The sequence below is a fragment of the Meles meles genome, chromosome 8 (genome assembly GCF_922984935.1).
Source record: "Meles meles chromosome 8, mMelMel3.1 paternal haplotype, whole genome shotgun sequence".
In the NCBI taxonomy this organism is placed as follows: domain Eukaryota; kingdom Metazoa; phylum Chordata; class Mammalia; order Carnivora; family Mustelidae; genus Meles; species Meles meles.
The window spans coordinates 14,038,301-14,058,925 of record NC_060073.1 but is presented as its reverse complement, the minus strand read 5'-3'; the positions used below and the strand labels follow the sequence as shown (position 1 = coordinate 14,058,925).

The 20,625-nt window shown below is 39.2% G+C and overlaps 1 protein-coding gene and 1 long non-coding RNA gene across 2 annotated transcripts in view; one reads left to right on the top strand and one right to left on the bottom strand.

Annotated features, from left to right (window-relative positions):
• The window catches only part of LOC123949065, a 28,808-nt gene that overhangs the window by 6,308 nt on the left and 1,875 nt on the right, over window positions 1-20,625 (bottom strand). The window contains exon 2 of the long non-coding RNA XR_006820017.1: window positions 7,687-7,780. This is a non-coding gene — a long non-coding RNA (uncharacterized LOC123949065). The remainder of the gene's footprint in view (window positions 1-7,686; window positions 7,781-20,625) is intronic.
• LOC123949063 (olfactory receptor 1013-like) lies at window positions 11,155-12,072 on the top strand. The gene has a single exon (XM_046016359.1). The coding sequence runs from the start codon at window positions 11,155-11,157 to the stop codon at window positions 12,070-12,072; it is 918 nt and encodes a 305-aa protein (XP_045872315.1).

The following is a 20,625-nucleotide window of genomic DNA, read 5'->3' as shown; positions in this document are numbered from 1 at the left end:
CATTTTTTTCAGCGTAACAATATTTTGTTTTTGTTTTTGTTTTTGCACAAAATTAAAATTTTTTAAAAGTCACTCTCTACCTTCTTCTTGTATTACTCTGGTTCATTCACTCTTTCTCAACAACTCAGATCAGAATTACCTGGTAAACTGTCCATATTTTATTATTATTAGGTCTGAGTCTTTGATCATCTTGTTGTATTTGGTTGCAGTACTTTTCTTTTCAAACAGAAAACCAAGGAGATATTATGAAATATAGTGTTCAATCCCCTGGGTTCCAAACATAATTCTTGATCTCATTTTGTAGCACTTACTAATTCCTCACTGGTGATTGAATTTGAATTTCAAAATTCAAATAGTTCAATTGAGAAGTATTATTACAAATAATATCAAGGTGGAATAAGTGTCTCTTTAAGCATTGGACATGGCTAGTTATAAAACTATTCTCTATGGAGAATAATGTCAAGTCCCAGGCTTTTAGACCCAAAAGACTTACAATGACATCACTTACTTTGTTACCTGACATAACCAGATGGATTAATTTACTCGTCTCCACTCTGAAATTTCTCTCTGATTCTCAATTTGTTTCTCTCCCTGGAACATATGATAAATGTGCCAAAGACTTCTTCACAGTAACTGAGGAGAGAGGTTGCTCCGTGATCGTGGAGGGAAACTGTGTAGGAGACACAAAATTTTACCTCTACAAGATTTACCTTTACAAAATTTACAAAATTTACAAAATTTTGGGCTGGGCTTGAGAATTTAATTGGCAGGAGACAGAGTGATAGGGGAAAGGCACACAAATGTATTTAACATAAATGTTACATGACATGGGAGCCCTCACAAGGAAAGGAAGACCCTGAGAAGCGACAAAACCTAAATGTTTTTATACAAAGTTGAGCCCAAAAACGCAACTGTAGAAGAGTAACTAAAATACATGGGGGAGGCTAAAGGAAGAGAAGGAGTATTTTAAAGAGAAGAACAAAGAGCAATTTCAAAAGTTGAATGCGGGTGCACGTGCCCCTTTGGATCACTACATTTGTATCTTTAGGGTAAATACCCAGTAGTGCGATTGCTGGGTCGAAGGGTAGCTCTATCTTCAACTTTTTGAGGAACCTCCATGCTGTTTTCCAGAGTGGTTGCACGAGCTTGCATTCCCACCAACAGTGTAGGAGGGTTCCGCTTTCTCCTCATCTGTCATCTCCGAAGAGAGCGACCACCCACAAGTTATAGGCTGAAGAATCCACTGAGTGATCAGGGCTGCCTCTAAAGAGAGTGACCCCCGTCCCAGTCTCAAAGACTAACTTTTATGAGCAAAAGCTGGGCCACTCATAGGTGGCCAAGGAGATTGTAACATTGAATAGTTATGTTAGGTCACATGCAGGTGGCCAATTCAATTACCGTTTACCCTATAGTAGCTGTTTGAACTAACCTATTACTCTGGTCAGAATTGGCAATCACTTTGGCACACAAAAGGTAGGGTTGACATTCTTTGGTGGTTAGGGAGATGGTATGTGTGCTTTTAACTGATTGGATGTCTCCACCTGGCCTGTCCTGTCCTTGTATTCTGGGCTCTGTTATTAGCAACTGGCTGACCATATTTTAGGGTTTTCCAGACTTGCTTTGAAGTAAGTTCCCCGGGGGGAGGGGGGGAGGGTGTGGGGAGGAGGGTCAATTTAAGGTTTACTGCACAAACAACAAAATGGTTTTTAACCAAGATGGAGTTGCTCTGGCTAAATAGGCCCTAACACAAGGGACTATTATAAAGATGTGAACAGAGTATGGAAAAGCCACAAAAGACAGACCAGTCCTTTGATAGAGGATCTCACTGTACATGTGGGTCTGAAGGCAGAAGGGGAAATAGCAGTTATCAGAACCCATAAAGCAGAGAGGAAGAGAGATTTTGTGATGAGAGAAAGGGTATAAAAGCTGTGACTTGATCTAGGGATTAATGTGACCTTGGTTGGCTGTTCAGAAATAGAGTCTAGGAACACATATTCTAAATCATCATTTTTTCTCCTTTTAGTTCCTCCTCCAATGGCCAAACTAACTGATACAGTTCATACAGAATGGTCTCCTGGATCAAAAAGCAGAATGGCAAAGGATGGCCGTCCACATCAAACGGCAGATGGTAGATATCTTTGTACCTGAAACTGGATCAGCCTCTTGGTGGGTGTGAAGCCAAAGGACACAACCAAGCCAAAGAGGAGCAAAAGGAAAGGTTTTATTCTCAACAAGTAAAGGAGAACACCAGGAATCGTTCCCAAAGCAGTGTCTTCCTGTCAACAAAGATGGAGAAGATATTAGCCAAGGATGCATGCACCTTCAGGAAGGGGTTTGCCCTGTGGGGAATTTAACATGGAATTGGGGCAGCTGACAATCTTAAGGTGACCAAGTCCTGACCAAGTCCAGGTCAAAGTCACAAGAGCCAGCAAAGATCAGCATCATCCATTCTCTGCCCCAGCAGCGCCAGCTTCTGAGTGCTCAGAGGGTTTGAGATCCTGCAAAGGTAACTCAAGAATACACAAGAAGGTGATCTTCCCTCTTGAATCAGCACTGGGAGCTTTACTACTGATTTATCGTCCCAGATATGATTAGATCATTTCCTGGCCCAAAAATGATGGTTCTTACATTCTTTCACAAGATGGCCAGGGACCTCAAATGACTTTCCTCCTGTCAAGAAAGCTAGGTCTGTCTTTCATTTTCTGGGAAACCCGACTCTTGCTACTTACAGAAACAGTATCTATGTGTTTATCAGAAGGCAATTGTATTTTATGTGGATGGAGAGATGATAGATAGATAGACAATACATTAGATAGTTGATAGAAATAGATAAATTCACCAAAACTCAATATAGAATGTGAAAGAAAATGATGGTTAAATGCACCTATCATTGGGGAATCTCAGTCTCTAAACAAAACATTTCCAAGTCTTTCTTAAATAAGGTTGACCTGATTTTGCCAATGCATAGCTTTGTTTAATTGCCTTGTTTGCTATTCCCCCAAGCTACAAAACCATGAGGAATTCCATGGATATAAAACCCTTGGGATTGTTACAAAATCCTTGGGATTCTAGAACTAGCCAACTTGAAAATTTTAAACTAGCTGACAAGATCTACAATTATAGAAGATTCTGAACTAGCTGACTTGAATATTAGAATGTTGGAATGTGGTTTTGCCATGAATGTTGGTAGGTTGTGGGGTCTGGGTATTTCTGGTGGCATAGAGTTTTGGTTTTATCCCAGGAAAACTCAATAGCCATTTACATATTGTTATGCAGCAAGAGGCCCAAAGCCTCATTTTCTGGTCCTACACATATCTTATAGCAGTTCCCCAGACAGCTGGGAGGGAAAAAAACACTATGTAGCTTTTTCTTCTATTTGTGGTAAGGGTGATTTGCAGTAAGGGAAGGAACAGAAAATAAAACTAAAAAACTGACACACACAAAAATAAGTCTTTCTGATGACCTCACGTGCTCTGAGGCAGACTATGAGAGCTCTCTAGACTCAGGTTCAAAATAAACCATGAGAAGTATAATTTCTTTTAAATGTATGTTTGTCCCAGGAGTTGGAAGACAGAAGACACGTTTATTTTTTTGTCTTTATTAAGAAGTTTATTTTGTTACATAAATTCAATTAAATAATGTACAGTGTATCCTTAGTTTCAGGGGTAAAGTTCAGTGATTCATCTGTTGCATTTAACACCCAGTGCTCATTATATCGCTTCCCCTCCTTAACACCCATCACCCAGTTACTCCATCTACCTACTCACCTCCCCGCCAGCTACCCTCAGTCTCTTATGGTTTGTCTCAGAAGACACATTTAAAAAGAATGTTAATATGGCTTCACTTATTTGTGGAGCATAACAAAGAACATGGAGGACATGGGGAGATGGAGAGGAGAAGGGAGTTGAGGGAAATTGGAAGGGGAGATGAACCATGAGAGACTATGGACTCTGAAAAACAACCTGAGGGTTTTGAAGGGGCGGGGTGTGAGGTTGGGGAATCAGATGGTGGATAATAGGGAGGGCACGTATTACATGGAGCACTGGGTGTGGTGCAAAAACAGTGAATGAATACTGTTAGGCTGAAAATAAATTAAAAAAAAAAAAGAATGTTAAGACAACAGCTTATCATTACTGGCAGGTTGCCATAGCCTCTGGATAACATTGGTTAGCAGAGAATTCCTTTCTTAAAGTAACACTTGAACCTGTGACCTAGCATCCATGTTTCAGTCTGCAAGGAAACACAATGGAAATATGTGCACTATTTTGTTGTGCATGTTTGTGTTGCAGATTTGAGTATTTTCAAGATCCACAGAGTTCAGGTTCCCAAAGACACCAATGACCCAAAAACAGCCATATGGATTCTTAAAGCAGTGGTACATAAGACAGAGAAATAAAGTCAACAGAAGACAGACAATTAGAGACATCAAGAGAGGCCAGTGCCCAAAGAGAGTAGGCGTCACTAGCAGGGAAAAAAGCAAAGGAAAAAGGGTCTATGTTGCCATCAATTTTATTGTCTTCACTCTTTTGCATAATATAAATAATTGTACACTTCAGGATCATATCCCCACAATCTTACAGAATTGTGTTATTTCAGATGAGAAGTGCATGATACCCACATGAGGAAACTGATTCTCAGGAAGAGTAACTAAATGTTCAAAGGTGACCAGTTTATAAAGAGCTGGAATCAGACTTCATCTCAGGTCTGTCTGACCCTGCGTCTCATGCTAAAGACTCCATACTGCTTCTCAAAATATACTCTCCTGCAAAATACCTGTATGCGAACGTACATTAGTCATTTAATCTCCACACCACCGTAAAGTAGGACTGCTGTCATTCTAAAAACAGTCCTAATAAGTTGTAATACTGGCATTCTAACAAGAGTTCCTTGAAATTGACTGCCTAAATTTGAATCTCAAAGGGACAAGAAAGACCCAAGAAGCTACAGCCTAAGCTCTATGGCAGGGGAAATTTGTGTTCTCTGAATTAGAGAGCCCCTGATGTCATGACCATCTGTCATGTGTCCAGTCCCCAATACTAGTTTAAAAATATAATATTCTCCAATCTTTTTAAAAATATATCCTTCAATCTTTACAACAGCCCTATCTAGGAGTTACAATTATCATTCTTGTTTTACAAGGTTTAACATGATTCAGCAACTTGTTGAAGGTTTTCCAACGGTCGTAAGCACTGAGGTCAAACGTGAATGCTTGTCCTCAGCATGAAGGCAGAGTGCTGTCTATGCTGGGACTACCCTCCAATCCTGCCACTTGCCAGTTCAAACATATGGACCCTCGTGGCTCTTCAACCTGAAAGAATTTGCTGTTCGAATGGAAACAATTCTCAAATATACTCTATTTTGAAATCCAATTAGTGTGTGTATTTCACTGGTCACACTGTATTCTTTGATGATATGCCCTTAGTTTTTCTTGTGCATACCTGTGACTAGCACAGAAAACTCAGATTTCTGTTACTGCAAGTAATGTGGAATAACAAAGATGTCTTGCCAATGCTATCATTTGTCAGACCAGAATGTGAATTTAACTGACCAGCCTCTGGAGAATTAGGGCAGTCCATCTAGTCATCCATTCAACAATTATTATTCATGCTTACTCTGTGGCAGATACTGTTTTAAGCACTGGCATCAAGCAGTGAACAAAACAAGCCACAGGCCATGCCGTTCTCGTGTTCACATCCTAATGGGAGGAGACAGGAAATAAAATAGGAGATCATATGGTAACCCAGGTGGTAAGATCTCTGGAGAATAAAGCAAGGTAGGGGTTAGAAAGTGCTATGGGAGTGAATAGGGTTAAAATATTGAAGAGGGTGATCGGGTAGGACCTTTCTGAGAAGGTGATATATTTTGAACAACTATAGGAGATAAAAGAATATTCTTTTTTTTTTCCCTTTTTATTAATTTTTTCAGCGTAACAGTATTCATTCTTTTTGCACAACACCCAGTGCTCCACGCAAAACGTGCCCTCCCCATCACCCACCACCTGTTCCCCCAACCTCCCACCCCTGACCCTTCAAAACCCTCAGGTTGTTTTTCAGAGTCCATAGTCTCTTATGGTTCGCCTCCCCTCCCCAATGTCCATAGCCCGCTCCCCCTCTCCCAATCCAATGAATAGCAAGGGCAAATACCTCACAAGTGAACACTCTTTGGGCTATAAATGAAGTGAGTGTGTGTATGTGAGTATGCAGAGTTCATGTGAAGACATGTAGGCATCCCTAGCCAAAAGGTCCCCTGAAGGAAAAATATCCCACTGGACTGTGAAGCTCTCCCCCTTCCTCCTATGACGCCTCTGCTTGGGTACCAACCATCTTTACAGGTGGACTAGGTATGATAGGGAATGAGGTCCAGGAAATCAAGAGTCTTTTGCCCCTTCTCTTCCAGATATGACTAACAGCAGAAATGCCTAAAAGGATGGAGGAGTTTGTCACGGAGGGAGAATGATTAGAATAAACTTGCCCTGGTAGAAAGAACACAGAATGTAGAGCCAGAGGCACTGAGTTTAGATATAATCATGCCCACTGATTTGCTTTTTAATCCCCATTCATGACCTCCATCTTTAGACAGGCTGCCGTCTCATTTTGCTGAGCTTTAATTATGAGTGGAGTGTCCATGTATTCATTATTCAGATGTGGGGCACATATTGATTAAGGCAGTGCTAATCACCTCCCTAACACCACCAAAATTTTTGCTATAGCTCCTGACATTTCAACCATTTTTTAAAATTATTTATTTATTTTAGATAAAGAGAAAAAATAAAACACATGAGAGTGTTGCGAGGGGCAAAGGGAGAGAGAGGGAATCTAAGCAGACTCCACAGGGAGAACAGAGATAACTTTGGGCTCAACCTCACTACCCTGAGATAATGACTAAACTGAAACCAAGAGTCAGGCACTTAACCACCTATGCCCCTAGCAAGCTCTCCACTCTGGCCTACCTGCCACCATCAGGGATGATAGATACTTCTTTTACAACCTGTGGTTTTTATTTGTTTAAAATATTTGGTTCTCCCAATAAACTATGCCTTTCTTGGGTTCAGGTCCCATGCCTTAGTTCTCTCTATTGTCCATAGTGCCTGGAAGAGCCTCAAGAACATAGTAAATGCTAGTAGATAGGTAGGTGTGGGGACAGATGATACACAATGCGAGAACTGGTTTTGAATTCTGGCTCTATAAACCTCAAATTCAGTGACCTTTAACAATGTATGTACAATAATTTCTCTATCTCAAGTAGCTCATCTGTAAATTGGGAATAATGATCATATTAAATTTATAAGATTGTCTTGAAGACTAAAATGAAATGATTCTTTTAAAGCACTCAGCAGAGTGCCTAGGAAATATCAGTATAAGTATTCATTATTCAGTATATATTATTATGATAATAATGGAGAAATGACACAGGTCACTTTTTTAAAATTTTTCTTATTATATTCAGTTAGCCAATATATTAATTAGTACATCATTAGTTTCTGATGCAGTGTTCAATGATTCATTAGTTGCTTATAACCCTCTCTGGTCAACTAATCTTTGGCCAATCAGGAAAAAATATACAGTGGAAAAAAGACAGTCTCTTCAAAAAATGGTGCTGGTAAAATTGGACAGCCACATGCAGAAGAATGAAACTGGACCAACTCCTACAACATACACAAGGATAAACTCAAAATAAATGAAATACCTCCATGTGAGACAGGAATTCATCCAAATCCTAGAGGACAACATAGGCAGTAACCTCTTCAACATCGGCCTCAGTAACGTCCTTCAAAACAAGTCTGCAAGTCAAGGGAAACAAAAGCAAAAATGAACTTTTGGAACTTCATCAAGGTAAAAAGTTTCTACACAGTAAAGGAAACAGTCTACAAAACAAAAAGGCAACTCACACAATGGGAGAAGATATTTGCAAATGACACTACAGATAAAGGGCTGGTGTCCAAGATCTATAAAGAACTTCTCAAACTCAACACCCAAAAAAAAAAAAACAAATGATCCAGTTAAAAAATGGGTTGAAGACATGAACAGACACTTCTCCAAAGAAGACACAAAATGGTTAACAGAGACTTGAAAAAATGTTCAACATCACTATCCATCAGGGAAATACAAATCAAAACCATGATGAAATACCAGCATACGCCGCTTAGAATGGCAAAATTTAACAAGGCAGATAACAAGAAATGTTGGTGAAGATGAGGAGAAGGGCAAACCGTATTACACCATTGGTACACAGGTCACTTTTAGAGACAGTAGCCAAGATGACACCTTTCTTGTCATTTAAAAATTAGGGGATAAGATGATGAAATAGGAGACAAAATAAATTTGTTGCAAAATCGACTGTATTGACACTCAGGATAAGGAAGTCCTCTTCTAAAAATTATGGTCACACCTGAATAGATACTCAAAGATTATGTCTCTCTGAAGTATGCATGGTATAGGGAAAAAGACTGAATTTTATGATCAGGCTGCCTTGAGTTTAAATCCGGACTGCATTTACTTCTGAGTTTGCCTTGGGAAAGAAAGTTCATTAAATGCTTTGGATCTGTTTTCTTGTTTGTGATTGAAACTAAAATACCTACTCCATAGAGTACTTTTACAATCAAATACAGTTTCCAGAAAGATGTTTTGCAAACAGTAGTTTCTCAAAATATCACAATAATTATGAGAACTTTAAAAATCAAGTTAATACATTTCTTAGTTAATTGCTGTTCTGGCACTTGCAAAGCTATGAACCTCTGGGGTGCTTAAGGAATCAAATACACTCGGGATCCTGAGCAAGTATAAGACATTTGGATTTACAGTGTGGTCTTTGTTGGCTGGGTCTGTGAGTTTCAGGTACCTTTCTCAGTCCTGGGAGAGGTGAGTAGAGAGTTCCTGTCCTCATAATCAGGGTTGGCTATCCTGAGAGACACAGGACCCTGCCGGATGATTTGAGTGTTACTTAGGAACATCTATCTGACCCAACATGTACAAGGTCCTTACCTGTGAAAGCGTCTGAATCTGTCCCTATTATCCTATTGGTTTTGAGTTAAAGTCTTAGAACCAAAAAGGGAGATATTCATGCACAGAGCCTATAAGCAACTGTTAAGCCAATATTAAATATGAAAGGACAGGACTTTGTCATTAAAACCCAGGCCTCTGGGGTTAGACAACACCACATACTAATTGTATACTTAAGCTACTTATTAACACTGAATTTGATCTTCTTAAAGTTATTGCTATTAATCTTCCAACATACCTAGGATGGATATTGTGACAAAGAATAAAATAATGCATATGCAACACTAACAACAATGTTTAACTCAGAGGAAAGCATTCAAAATTGTTCACGACTATTTTTATAAATAATCAAATTCTGGGATAATTATGACAATCGGAGAGTAATCAAGTTAGAAGATACTAAATTGAAGGTTGAGTCCAGGAGCTTTCAGTGTTTCCCATAGGAAAGCATTCCTAATTCCCAGGATCCATGTTTTCAAGGATTTCACCCAGTTGCCCACTTCTTGTTACTTTGTATTTAGTGACTCCATTAAAACAAATAGCTTACAAAATCTCATAATAACATACACATGAAGATAAAGTAGACATTGGTCTATGTTTTGCATCAAAAGCAGATAGAAAAAGGTACAGTGTTGAAAAACAAAATTCAATCCAGTAAGGCTGAAGACCTAATTGGCTTTCTCAGGTGATTCATGAATCAAGCAGCAGCCCATCTGGAAAGTAGAGAGATTGGGAGCTGTATGGAATGGAATATTTGTGTAGGAAGGGGAGTGGAACAAGGAAATTAGCAAAAGAAAAAATATCCATTACATCCTTTTGGGGAAAACAGTGCTTTTATCATGCAGGTTACCTTATTAGGGTTATCAGGACATTTCACACTGACTATTAAAAGGTCACATTCCTGGGATAGGTTGAGATTATAATTAAATCTTTGTTGTCCCAGAGATCAAAGGACTCTTTTGGAGATATGTTGTTTCTTTTCTCTTCTTTTTTATAAGAACATTTAGGGGAAAAAAAAGAAAAGAAGTTACATTAATGGGATGTATATAATATTAGATAACGAGCAGTGCTAGGGAGAATGATAAAGCAGAAAAGGGATATAAGAAATAGCAGGGAAGGAGTTTCCAATATTGTGATCAGGAACACCTGAAAAGGCAGTTGAGAATTGAAAATGTAAGAGAGTTTGCTATAAAGATACTCAAGGAAGAGCATCCTGGCCATAGGGAGAAGCAACTCCAAAGGCACAGAGCATCCCCTGTCTATTCTAAGAATTGAAAAGAGGGTGGCATGGCTGGAATGGATAGTAGGAATCAGAAGCAGAGAGGCAATAAGCTTGTCCATCTTTGTAAGGACTTTGGCTTTACTCTGAGTAAGCTGAGAAGTCACTGGAGTGTTTGAAGCAGAAGAATAACATGATCTAGCTGGTCTTTTAACAGGATCACTCTGCCCAACTTGTTCAGAGACCCATCTGGGCTTAGGATATAATGAGGGAGGAAGGAGGCAGATCCTTAGAAACTCTGAGATAGCACCCATGGCAAATCACAGCGATTTTAGTCTAGGGCAGAACCACTGGATCTGGGAAACACTGGTCAGGTTCTGGATATATTGTGAAGGTATAATCAAGATGTCGTTGACTAGTCAGTTACAATGTCAAAGTCAGAGAGGAGTCAAGAAGAGTCAACAATTTCCTCTAAACTGGAAAATTCCTTTTACTGCGGTGGAAAAGTCTGAGAGAAAGGCAGACTGAGGAAGAATGCTTGGAATTCAGTTTTTCTTGAAATGCCCAGTAGATCTCCTGTAAGAGATGTTAAGTAGGGATTTGAACTTGTCAGTGTGGAATCCAGGGAAGAAAAATTGTCAGGATTTAAAAAATAAAAAGTGCTGGTCTTATGGACATTGGGGAGAGTATGTGCTATGGTGAGTGCTGTGAAATGTGCAAACCTGGTGATTCACAGACCTGTACCTCTGGGGATAAAAATACATTCTTTGTTTATAAAAAATTTTTTTAATTAATAAAACACAAAAAAAATTTAAAGAAATAAAAAGTAAAAAATGAAACTCCAATTTATGTAATTGTTTTTATTTAGCATTATTTCTACTAATTCAGCACAATGATAAAAGCTGAAATCTCATTTTCTCTCCTCTTAGGTGATCCATGGAGAGAAGCAACCATACAGTGACTGAGTTCATCTTGGTGGGCTTCACGACAGACCCGGTGATGCAGCTGGTCCTGTTCGTGGTATTCCTTACTGTGTACTCTTTGACCCTGGTAGCAAATGCCACCCTCATGGTGTTGATCTGTAATGACTCCCGGCTGCGCACACCCATGTATTTCTTCATTGGGAATCTGTCCTTTCTGGATCTTTGGTATTCCTCTGTCTACACCCCAAAGATTTTGGTGACCTGTGTCTCCGAAGACAAAGGCATCTCCTTTGCTAGCTGTGTATGTCAGTTCTTCTTCTCTGCTTGGCTGACATATAGTGAGTGTTACCTGTTGGCCGCCATGGCTTATGACCGCTATATGGCCATCTCAAAACCCCTGCTTTATTCTCAGTCTATGTCTTCAAAGCTATGTGCATTTTTGGTAGCATCCTCATACCTTGGTGGCTTTATTAACTCTTCCATCATCACCAAAACAACTTTTGCCTTGAACTTCTGTAGTGGCAATGTCATTGATGACTTTTTCTGTGATTTGCCTCCCCTGGTGAAGTTGGCTTGTGGCAGGAAAGATGGATATCAGATTATACTATACTTCATCCTGGCCTCCAATGTCATCACCCCCACAGTGCTCATCCTCTCTTCCTACTTGTTCATCATTGCCACCATCATGAGGATCCGCTCCACCCAAGGCCGCCTCAAGGCCTTCTCCACTTGTTCCTCCCACCTGGTCTCTGTCACCTTGTACTATGGCTCCATTCTCTACATCTACTCTCGGCCCAGATCTAGCTATTCTTTGGACAGGGACAAAATAGTTTCTACGTTTTACACTGTGGTGTTCCCTATGTTGAATCCCATGATCTATAGTCTGAGGAATAAGGATGTGAAAGAGGCCCTGAATAAACTCATTAAATAAATCAAGATTCTCTCCTTCTAAGGAAATGCAATGACAATTTTTGGTCAGGTTATTCTATTTCAAAAGACCTGCTATTGTGTCCCATCATTTTTTTTTAAGATTTTATTTATTTATTTGACAGAGAGAGAGAGATTACATTTAGGCAAAGAGGCAGGAAGAGAGAGAGGAAGAAGCAGGCTCCCCACTGAGCAGAGAGCCTGACGCGGGGCTCAATCCCAGGACCCTGAGATCATGATCTGAGCCAAAGGCAGAGGCTTTAACCCACTGAGCCACCCAGGCGCCCCCATTATGTCCCAACATGATTAACAATTCTTTCAGTGTCAGTTAAAGAATCTAAACTCTTGATACATGAAAATTTAAGAGACCTAAGAGAAGATTAGAGCAACTGAGGAGATAGAATTTAAATATAAAATTTAAGAATTTGTATTGAATTTCATGTTGCTCTAAATTAAAAACAAATAAAAAGCTTAAAATGAAAAACTCCCCTCTACCTTCATAATGTGACAGAATAGCCCACTCCTCTAGCATGAGAATATTTATGGCTGATTGATATATACAGAATAGTATCTATATGGTTATTTCCCAAAAACTAGGAAGAAAGAGGCTGAATTAATTTATAGTATTTTCTTATGAAAAATAATTGGTTGAAATGATTTCTATTCTCTTAAAGGGATTTCTTAAGCATTTTTATATGCAGTTAGTCCCCAGAAGGATTAGCTTGAAGAACCAGCAGCACCCATAAAATAACTTGGTATAAATAGGATCAGCAAGCATGATCTCCCCAATCTATTTTTCTAATATATGTCCTTCAATTAAGGAAAAATCAGTCAAGTTTACATAGATATGATTTTTATGAATCACTCTGTAACTAACAGAGTTCCTCTTTTATAAGGGTGAAGTTGCCGGGACTTCTACATCCAAACTGGACAATCTGAGCATTAAATCATGATTATTATGATAAAGAGTAATAACCAAAATGAAATGAAACAATTTGAGAAAAAAGTCTATGACTAACTACCCATTCCTCAAAAGAGAAAATTTTATATAGGTGATACACACAGGTGGTGATAAAACAAAAGTATAAATATGATGAGTTGCATTTAATTTTGATTTTTAAAAGTGAGGCAGTACAAATATAATTTATATCAATAAAATATAAGTACGTTTTACTGGCAAAAGCAATAGTAAACAAACAAGAAAGTGAAATTCAAGCAAGTAGTCCTCCAAAATATAGGAGCTCCATGCAGACCAGGAAAGACCCATCCGCACCTGCAAAAACACATATTATCCCATAAAATAAATCCAAGGTATAAAATCAGTACTAGTTGTAACACATAGTACCCCAATAGAGATAGAGTACAACAGTGTAATTCCAAAATATTTTCTCTAGACAGTGTTCTACAGTGGTTCTATTCATGCCAACTCAGACTCTCATTTTCTAAAAGTTCTCTATTTCCCACTAATAATAGTAAAATTCCTATAAAATATATGTTTTTTAAGTAATGTGAACAGATCTAATTGGTATACCATAGCAGCAGAAAATCAGGTGTTTAATGTTGCTTACTTGAAACTAGAAAATACATCATTGCAGAGGGAAACATCAGTTACAAAAAGTATATCTGATGTAATAACACTTCTTAAAACATCCTATGTGATAAAATCTGATTTTTACTGTAATAAAGGTGGTCAAACTACTTATTGAGAACTCCTATTTTAATTCTTTAAGGAGAAACAATCAAGTCCTGTTTTCCAAATAATTATTAACATCTACCCAGAGACTGTAACTTTCACTGGCCAAAGGGGAGAGGCATACTATTTTAGGTATGGAAAAGTGATCTCAACTCCAGAATCCAGTCTACATAACTTACTAAGACCCTAGTGAGAAGATAAAGTACAGCTGAGAATAATCTTAAAAGATCTAACATAACACAAATTTAATTAAATGTGTGGCACTCGTGTTTTAGAAAACGTTATAGCGTATGTTTAAGTGTAAGCTTGGCAGTAAGTTTTTTAATTACAGTTGGTAATGCTTCACCTGCCGTTTATGGTTGTGAAGCATGCAAAAGACTCTGCCATATTAACTTATAATTAATTACATATAAATTTCTAAGGGAATTTACTCAAATCACAAATGAAGTTGGAAGTTTGAAAGAAAGTTGTTTCTAAGTTGTACTGTTTTGATATACAAGTTTTACTAAATTAAACATTTTTTAAAAGTCACTCTCTGCCTTCTTCTTGTATTACTCTGGTTCATTCACTCTTTCTCAGCACCTCAGATCAGAATTACCTGGTAAACTGTCCATATTTTTTTTAATTATTTATTTGACAGACAGATCACAAGTAGGCAGAGAGACAGGCAGAGAGAGAGGAGGAAGCAGGCTCCCTGCTAAGCAGAGAGCCCCATGCTGGGCTCAATCTCAGAACCCTGGGATCAAGACCTGAGCTGAAGGCAGAGGCTTTAACCCACTGAGCCACCCAGGTGCCCCTGTCCATATTTTCATATTATTATTTCTGAGTCTTTGATCATCTTGTTGTATTTGGTTGCTGTACTTTTCTTTTCAAACAGAAAGCCAAGGAGATATTTTGAAATATAGTGTCCAGTCCCCTGGGTTCCAAACAATTCTTGATCTCATTTTGTAGCACTTACTAATTCCTCACTGGTGATTGAATTTGAATTTCAAAATTCAAATAGTTCAATTGAGAAGTATTATTACAAATAATATCAAGGTGGAATAAGTGTCTCTTTAAGCATTGGACATGGCTAGTTATAAAACTATTCTCTATGGAGAATAATGTCAAGTCCCAGGCTTTTAGACCCAAAAGACTTACAATGACATCACTTACTTTGTTACCTGACATAACCAGATGGATTAATTTACTCGTCTCCACTCTGAAATTTCTCTCTGATTCTCAATTTGTTTCTCTCCCTGGGACATATGATAAATGTGCCAAAGACTTCTTCACAGTAACTGAGGAGAGAGGTTGCTCCGTGATCGTGGAGGGAAACTGTGTAGGAGACACAAAATTTTACCTCAAGGTTTTGGGCTGGGCTTGAGAATTTAACTGGCAGGAGACAGAGTGATAGGGGAAAAGCACACAAATATATTTAACATAAATGTTACATGACATGGGAGCCCTCACAAGGAAAGGAAGACCCTGAGAAGCGACAAAACCTAAATGTTTTTATACAAAGTTGAGCCCAAAAACGCAACTGTAGAAGAGTAACTAAAATACATGGGGGAGGCTAAAGGAAGAGAAGGAGTATTTTAAAGAGAAGAACAAAGAGCAATTTCAAAAGTTGAATGCAGGTGCACGTGCCCCTTTGGATCACTACATTTGTATCTTTAGGGTAAATACCCAGTGGTGCGATTGCTGGGTCGAAGGGTAGCTCTATCTTCAACTTTTTGAGGAACCTCCATGCTGTTTTCCAGAGTGGTTGCACGAGCTTGCATTCCCACCAACAGTGTAGAAGGGTTCCGCTTTCTCCTCATCTGTCATCTCCGAAGAGAGCGACCACCCACAGGTTATAGGCTGAAGAATCCACTGAGTGATCAGGGCTGCCTCTAAAGAGAGTGACCCCCGTCCCAGTCTCACAGACTAACTTTTATGAGCAAAAGCTGGGCCACTCATAGGTGGCCAAGGAGATTGTAACATTGAATAGTTATGTTAGGTCACACGCAGGTGGCCAATTCAATTACCGTTTACCCTATAGTAGCTGTTTGAACTAACCTATTACTCTGGTCAGAATTGGCAATCACTTTGGCGCACAAAAGGTAGGGTTGACATTCTTTGGTGGTTAGGGAGATGGTATGTGTGCTTTTAACTGATTGGATGTCTCCACCTGGCCTGTCCTGTCCTTGTATTCTGGGCTCTGTTATTAGCAACTGGCTGACCATATTTTAGGGTTTTCCAGACTTGCTTTGAAGTAAGTTCCCCGGGGGGAGGGGGGGAGGGTGTGGGGAGGAGGGTCAATTTAAGGTTTACTGCACAAACAACAAAATGGTTTTTAACCAAGATGGAGTTGCTCTGGCTAAATAGGCCCTAACACAAGGGACTATTATAAAGATGTGAACAGAGTATGGAAAAGCCACAAAAGACAGACCAGTCCTTTGATAGAGGATCTCACTGTACATGTGGGTCTGAAGGCAGAAGGGGAAATAGCAGTTATCAGAACCCATAAAGCAGAGAGGAAGAGAGATTTTGTGATGAGAGAAAGGGTATAAAAGCTGTGACTTGATCTAGGGATTAATGTGACCTTGGTTGGCTGTTCAGAAATAGAGTCTAGGAACACATATTCTAAATCATCATTTTTTCTCCTTTTAGTTCCTCCTCCAATGGCCAAACTAACTGATACAGTTCATACAGGATGGTCTCCTGGATCAAAAAGCAGAATGGCAAAGGATGGCTGTCCACATCGAACGGCAGATGGTAGATATCTTTGTACCCGAAACTGGATCAGCCTCTTGGTGGGTGTGAAGCCAACGGACACAACCAAGCCAAAGAGGAGCAAAAGGAAAGGTTTTATTCTCAACAAGTAAAGGAGAACACCAGGAATCGTTCCCAAAGCAGTGTTTTCCTGACAACAAAGTTGGAGAAGATTTTAGCCAAGGGTGCATGCACCTTCAGGAAGGGGTTTGCCCTGTGGGGAATTTAACATGGAATTGGGGCAGCTGACAATCTTAAGGTGACCAAGTCGTGACCAAATCCTGACCAAGTCCAGGTCAAAGTCACAAGAGCCAGCAAAGATCAGCATCATCCATTCTCTGCCCCAGCAGCGCCAGCTTCTGAGTGCTCAGAGGGTTTGAGATCCTGCAAAGATAACTTAAGAATACACAAGAGGGTGATCTTCTCTCTTGAATCAGCACTGGGAGCTTTACTACTGATTTATCGTCCCAGATATGATTAGATCATTTCCTGGCCCAAAAATGATGGTTCTTACATTCTTTCACAAGATGGCCAGGGACCTCAAATGACTTTCCTCCTGTCAAGAAAGCTAGGTCTGTCTTTCATTTTCTGGGAAACCCGACTCTTGCTACTTACAGAAACAGTATCTATGTGTTTATCAGAAGGCAATTGTATTTTATGTGGATGGAGAGATGATAGATAGATAGACAATACATTAGATAGTTGATAGAAATAGATAAATTCACCAAAACTCAATATAGAATGTGAAAGAAAATGATGGTTAAATGCACCTATCATTGGGGAATCTCAGTCTCTAAACAAAACATTTCCAAGTCTTTCTTAAATAAGGTTGACCTGATTTTGCCAATGCATAGCTTTGTTTAATTGCCTTGTTTGCTATTCCCCCAAGCTACAAAACCATGAGGAATTCCATGGATATAAAACCCTTGGGATTGTTACAAAATCCTTGGGATTCTAGAACTAGCCGACTTGAAAATTTTAAACTAGCTGACAAGATATACAATTATAGAAGATTCTGGAACTAGCTGACTTGAATATTAGAATGTTGGAATGTGGTTTTTACCATGAATGTTGGTAGGTTGTGGGGTCTGGGTATTTCTGGTGGCATAGAGTTTTGGTTTTATCCCAGGAAAACTCAATTTACATGTGTTATGCAGCCATTTAGATTCTGTTATGCAGCAGGAGGCCCAAAGCCTCATTTTCTGGTCCTACACATATCTTATAGCAGTTCCCCAGACAGCTGGGAGGAAAAAAACACTATGTAGCTTTTTCTCCTTTTTGTGGTAAGGGTGATTTGCAGTAAGGGAAGGAACAGAAAATAAAACTATAAAACTGACACACACACAAATAAGTCTTTCTGATGACCTCAAGAGCTCTGAGGCAGACTATGAGAGCTCTCTAGACTCAGGTTCAAAATAAACCACGAGAAGTATAATTTCTTTTAAATGTATGTTTGTCCCAGGAGTTGGAAGACAGAAGACACGTTTATTTTTTTGTCTTTATTAAGAAGTTTATTTTGTTACATAAATTCAATTAAATAATGTACAGTGTATCCTTAGTTTCAGGGGTAAAGTTCAGTGATTCATCTGTTGCATTTAACACCCAGTGCTCATTATATCACTTCCCCTCCTTAAACCCATCACCCAGTTACTCCATCTACCTACTCACCTCCCCGCCAGCTACCCTCAGTCTCTTATGGTTTGTCTCAGAAGACACATTTAAAAAGAATGTTAATATGGCTTCACTTATTTGTGGAGCATAACAAAGAACATGGAGGACATGGGGAGATGGAGAGGAGAAGGGAGTTGAGGGAAATTGGAAGGGGAGATGAACCATGAGAGACTATGGACTCTGAAAAACAACCTGAGGGTTTTGAAGGGGCGGGGTGGGAGGTTGGGGAATCAGATGGTGGATAATAGGGAGGGCACGTATTACATGGAGCACTGGGTGTGGTGCAAAAACAGTGAATGAATACTGTTAGGCTGAAAATAAATTAAAAAAAAAAAAGAATGTTAAGACAACAGCTTATCATTACTGGCAGGTTGCCATAGCCTCTGGATAACATTGGTTAGCAGAGAATTCCTTTCTTAAAGTAACACTTGAACCTGTGACCTAGCATCCATGTTTCAGTCTGCAAGGAAACACAATGGAAATATGTGCACTATTTTGTTGTGCATGTTTGTGTTGCAGATTTGAGTATTTTCAAGATCCACAGAGTTCAGGTTCCCAAAGACACCAATGACCCAAAAACAGCCATATGGATTCTTAAAGCAGTGGTACATAAGACAGAGAAATAAAGTCAACAGAAGACAGACAATTAGAGACATCAAGAGAGGCCAGTGCCCAAAGAGAGTAGGCGTCACTAGCAGGGAAAAAAGCAAAGGAAAAAGGGTCTATGTTGCCATCAAGTTTATTGTCTTCACTCTTTTGCATAATATAAATAATTGTACACTTCAGGATCATATGACATCAATAACCAAGAAAATATTTAAATTTCAACATGGAATAGTTGTCAAATACCCACCACATCTCCTTATTTTTTTTATTTCTTTTCAGCATAACAGTATTCATTGTTTTTGCACCACACCCAATGCTCCAAGCAATATGTGCCCTCCCTATTACCCACCACCTGGTTCCCCCAACCTCCCACCTCCCGCCCCTTCAAAACCCTCAGGTTGTTTTTCAGAGTCCATAGTCTCTCATCTCCTTGAAGATACCTTGTGTCTAGCAAATATCCCCACAATCTTTCAGAATTGTGTTATTTCAGATGAAAAGTGCATGATACATGAGGAAATTGATTCTCAGGAAGAGTAACTAAATGTCAAAGGTGACCAGTTTATAAAGAGTTGGAATCAGACTTCATCTCAGGTCTGTCTGACCCTGTGTCTCATGCTAAAGACTCCATACTGCTTCTCAAAATATACTCTCCTGCAAAATACCTGTATGCAAACGTGCATTACTCATTTAATCTCCACACCACCGTAAAGTAGGACTGCTGTCATTCTAAAAACAGTCCTAATAAGTTGTAATACTGGCATTCTAACAAGAGTTCCTTGAAATTGACTGCCTAAATTTGAATCTCAAAGGGACAAGAAAGACCCAAGAAGCTACAGCCTAAGCTCTATGGCAGGGGAAATTTGTGTTCTCTGAATTAGAGAGCCCCTGATGTCATGACCATCTGTCATGTGTCCAGTCCCCAATACTAGTTTAAAAATATAATATTCTCCAATATTTTTAATATATCCTTCAATATTTACTACAGCCCTATCTAGCACTTACAATTATTATTCTTGTTTTACAAGGTTTAACATGATTCATCAACTTGTTGAAGGTTTTCCAACAGCTGTGAGCACTGAGGTCAAACTTGAATGCTTGTCCTCAGCATGAAGGCCCAGTACTGTCTATGCTGGGACTACCCTCCAATCCTGCCCACTTGCCAGTGCAAAGATATGGACCCTCGTGGCTCTTCAACCTGAAAGAATTTGCTGTTCAAATGGAAACAATTCTCAAATATACTCTATTTTGAAATCCAATTAGTGTGTGTATTTCACTGTTCACACTGTATTCTTTGATGATTTGTCCTAGTTTTTCTTGTGCATACATGTGACTAGCACAGAAAACTCAGATTTCTGTTACTGCAAGTAATGTGGAATAACAAAGATGTCTTGCCAATGTTATCATTTGAGAGACCAGAATGTGAATTTAACTGACCAGCCTCTGGAGAATTAGGGCAGTCCATCTAGTCATCCATTCAACAATTATTATTCATGCTTACTCTGTGGCAGATGCTGTTTTAAGCACTGGCATCAGGCATGATGCCCTTCTTGTGTTCACATCCTAGTGGGAGGAGACAGGAAATAAAATAGGAGATCATATAGTAACCCAGGTGGTAAATCTTCTGGAGAACAAAGCAAAGTAGGGGCCAGAAAGTGCTATGGGAGTGAATAGGGTTAAAATTTTGAAGAGGGTGATCGGGTAGGACCTTTCTGAGAAGGTGATATATTTTGAACAACTATAGGAGATAAAAGAATATTCTAAGCAGAATGAATAGCAAGGGCAAATACCTCACAAGTGAACACTCTTTGGGCTATAAATGAAGTGAGTGTGTGTATGTGAGTGTGCACAGTT

What these genes read in the sequence shown, in the direction of transcription:
- LOC123949063 (XM_046016359.1), top strand. Translation starts at nt 11,155, where the DNA reads ATGGAGAGAAGCAACCATACAGTGACTGAGTTCATCTTGGTGGGCTTC.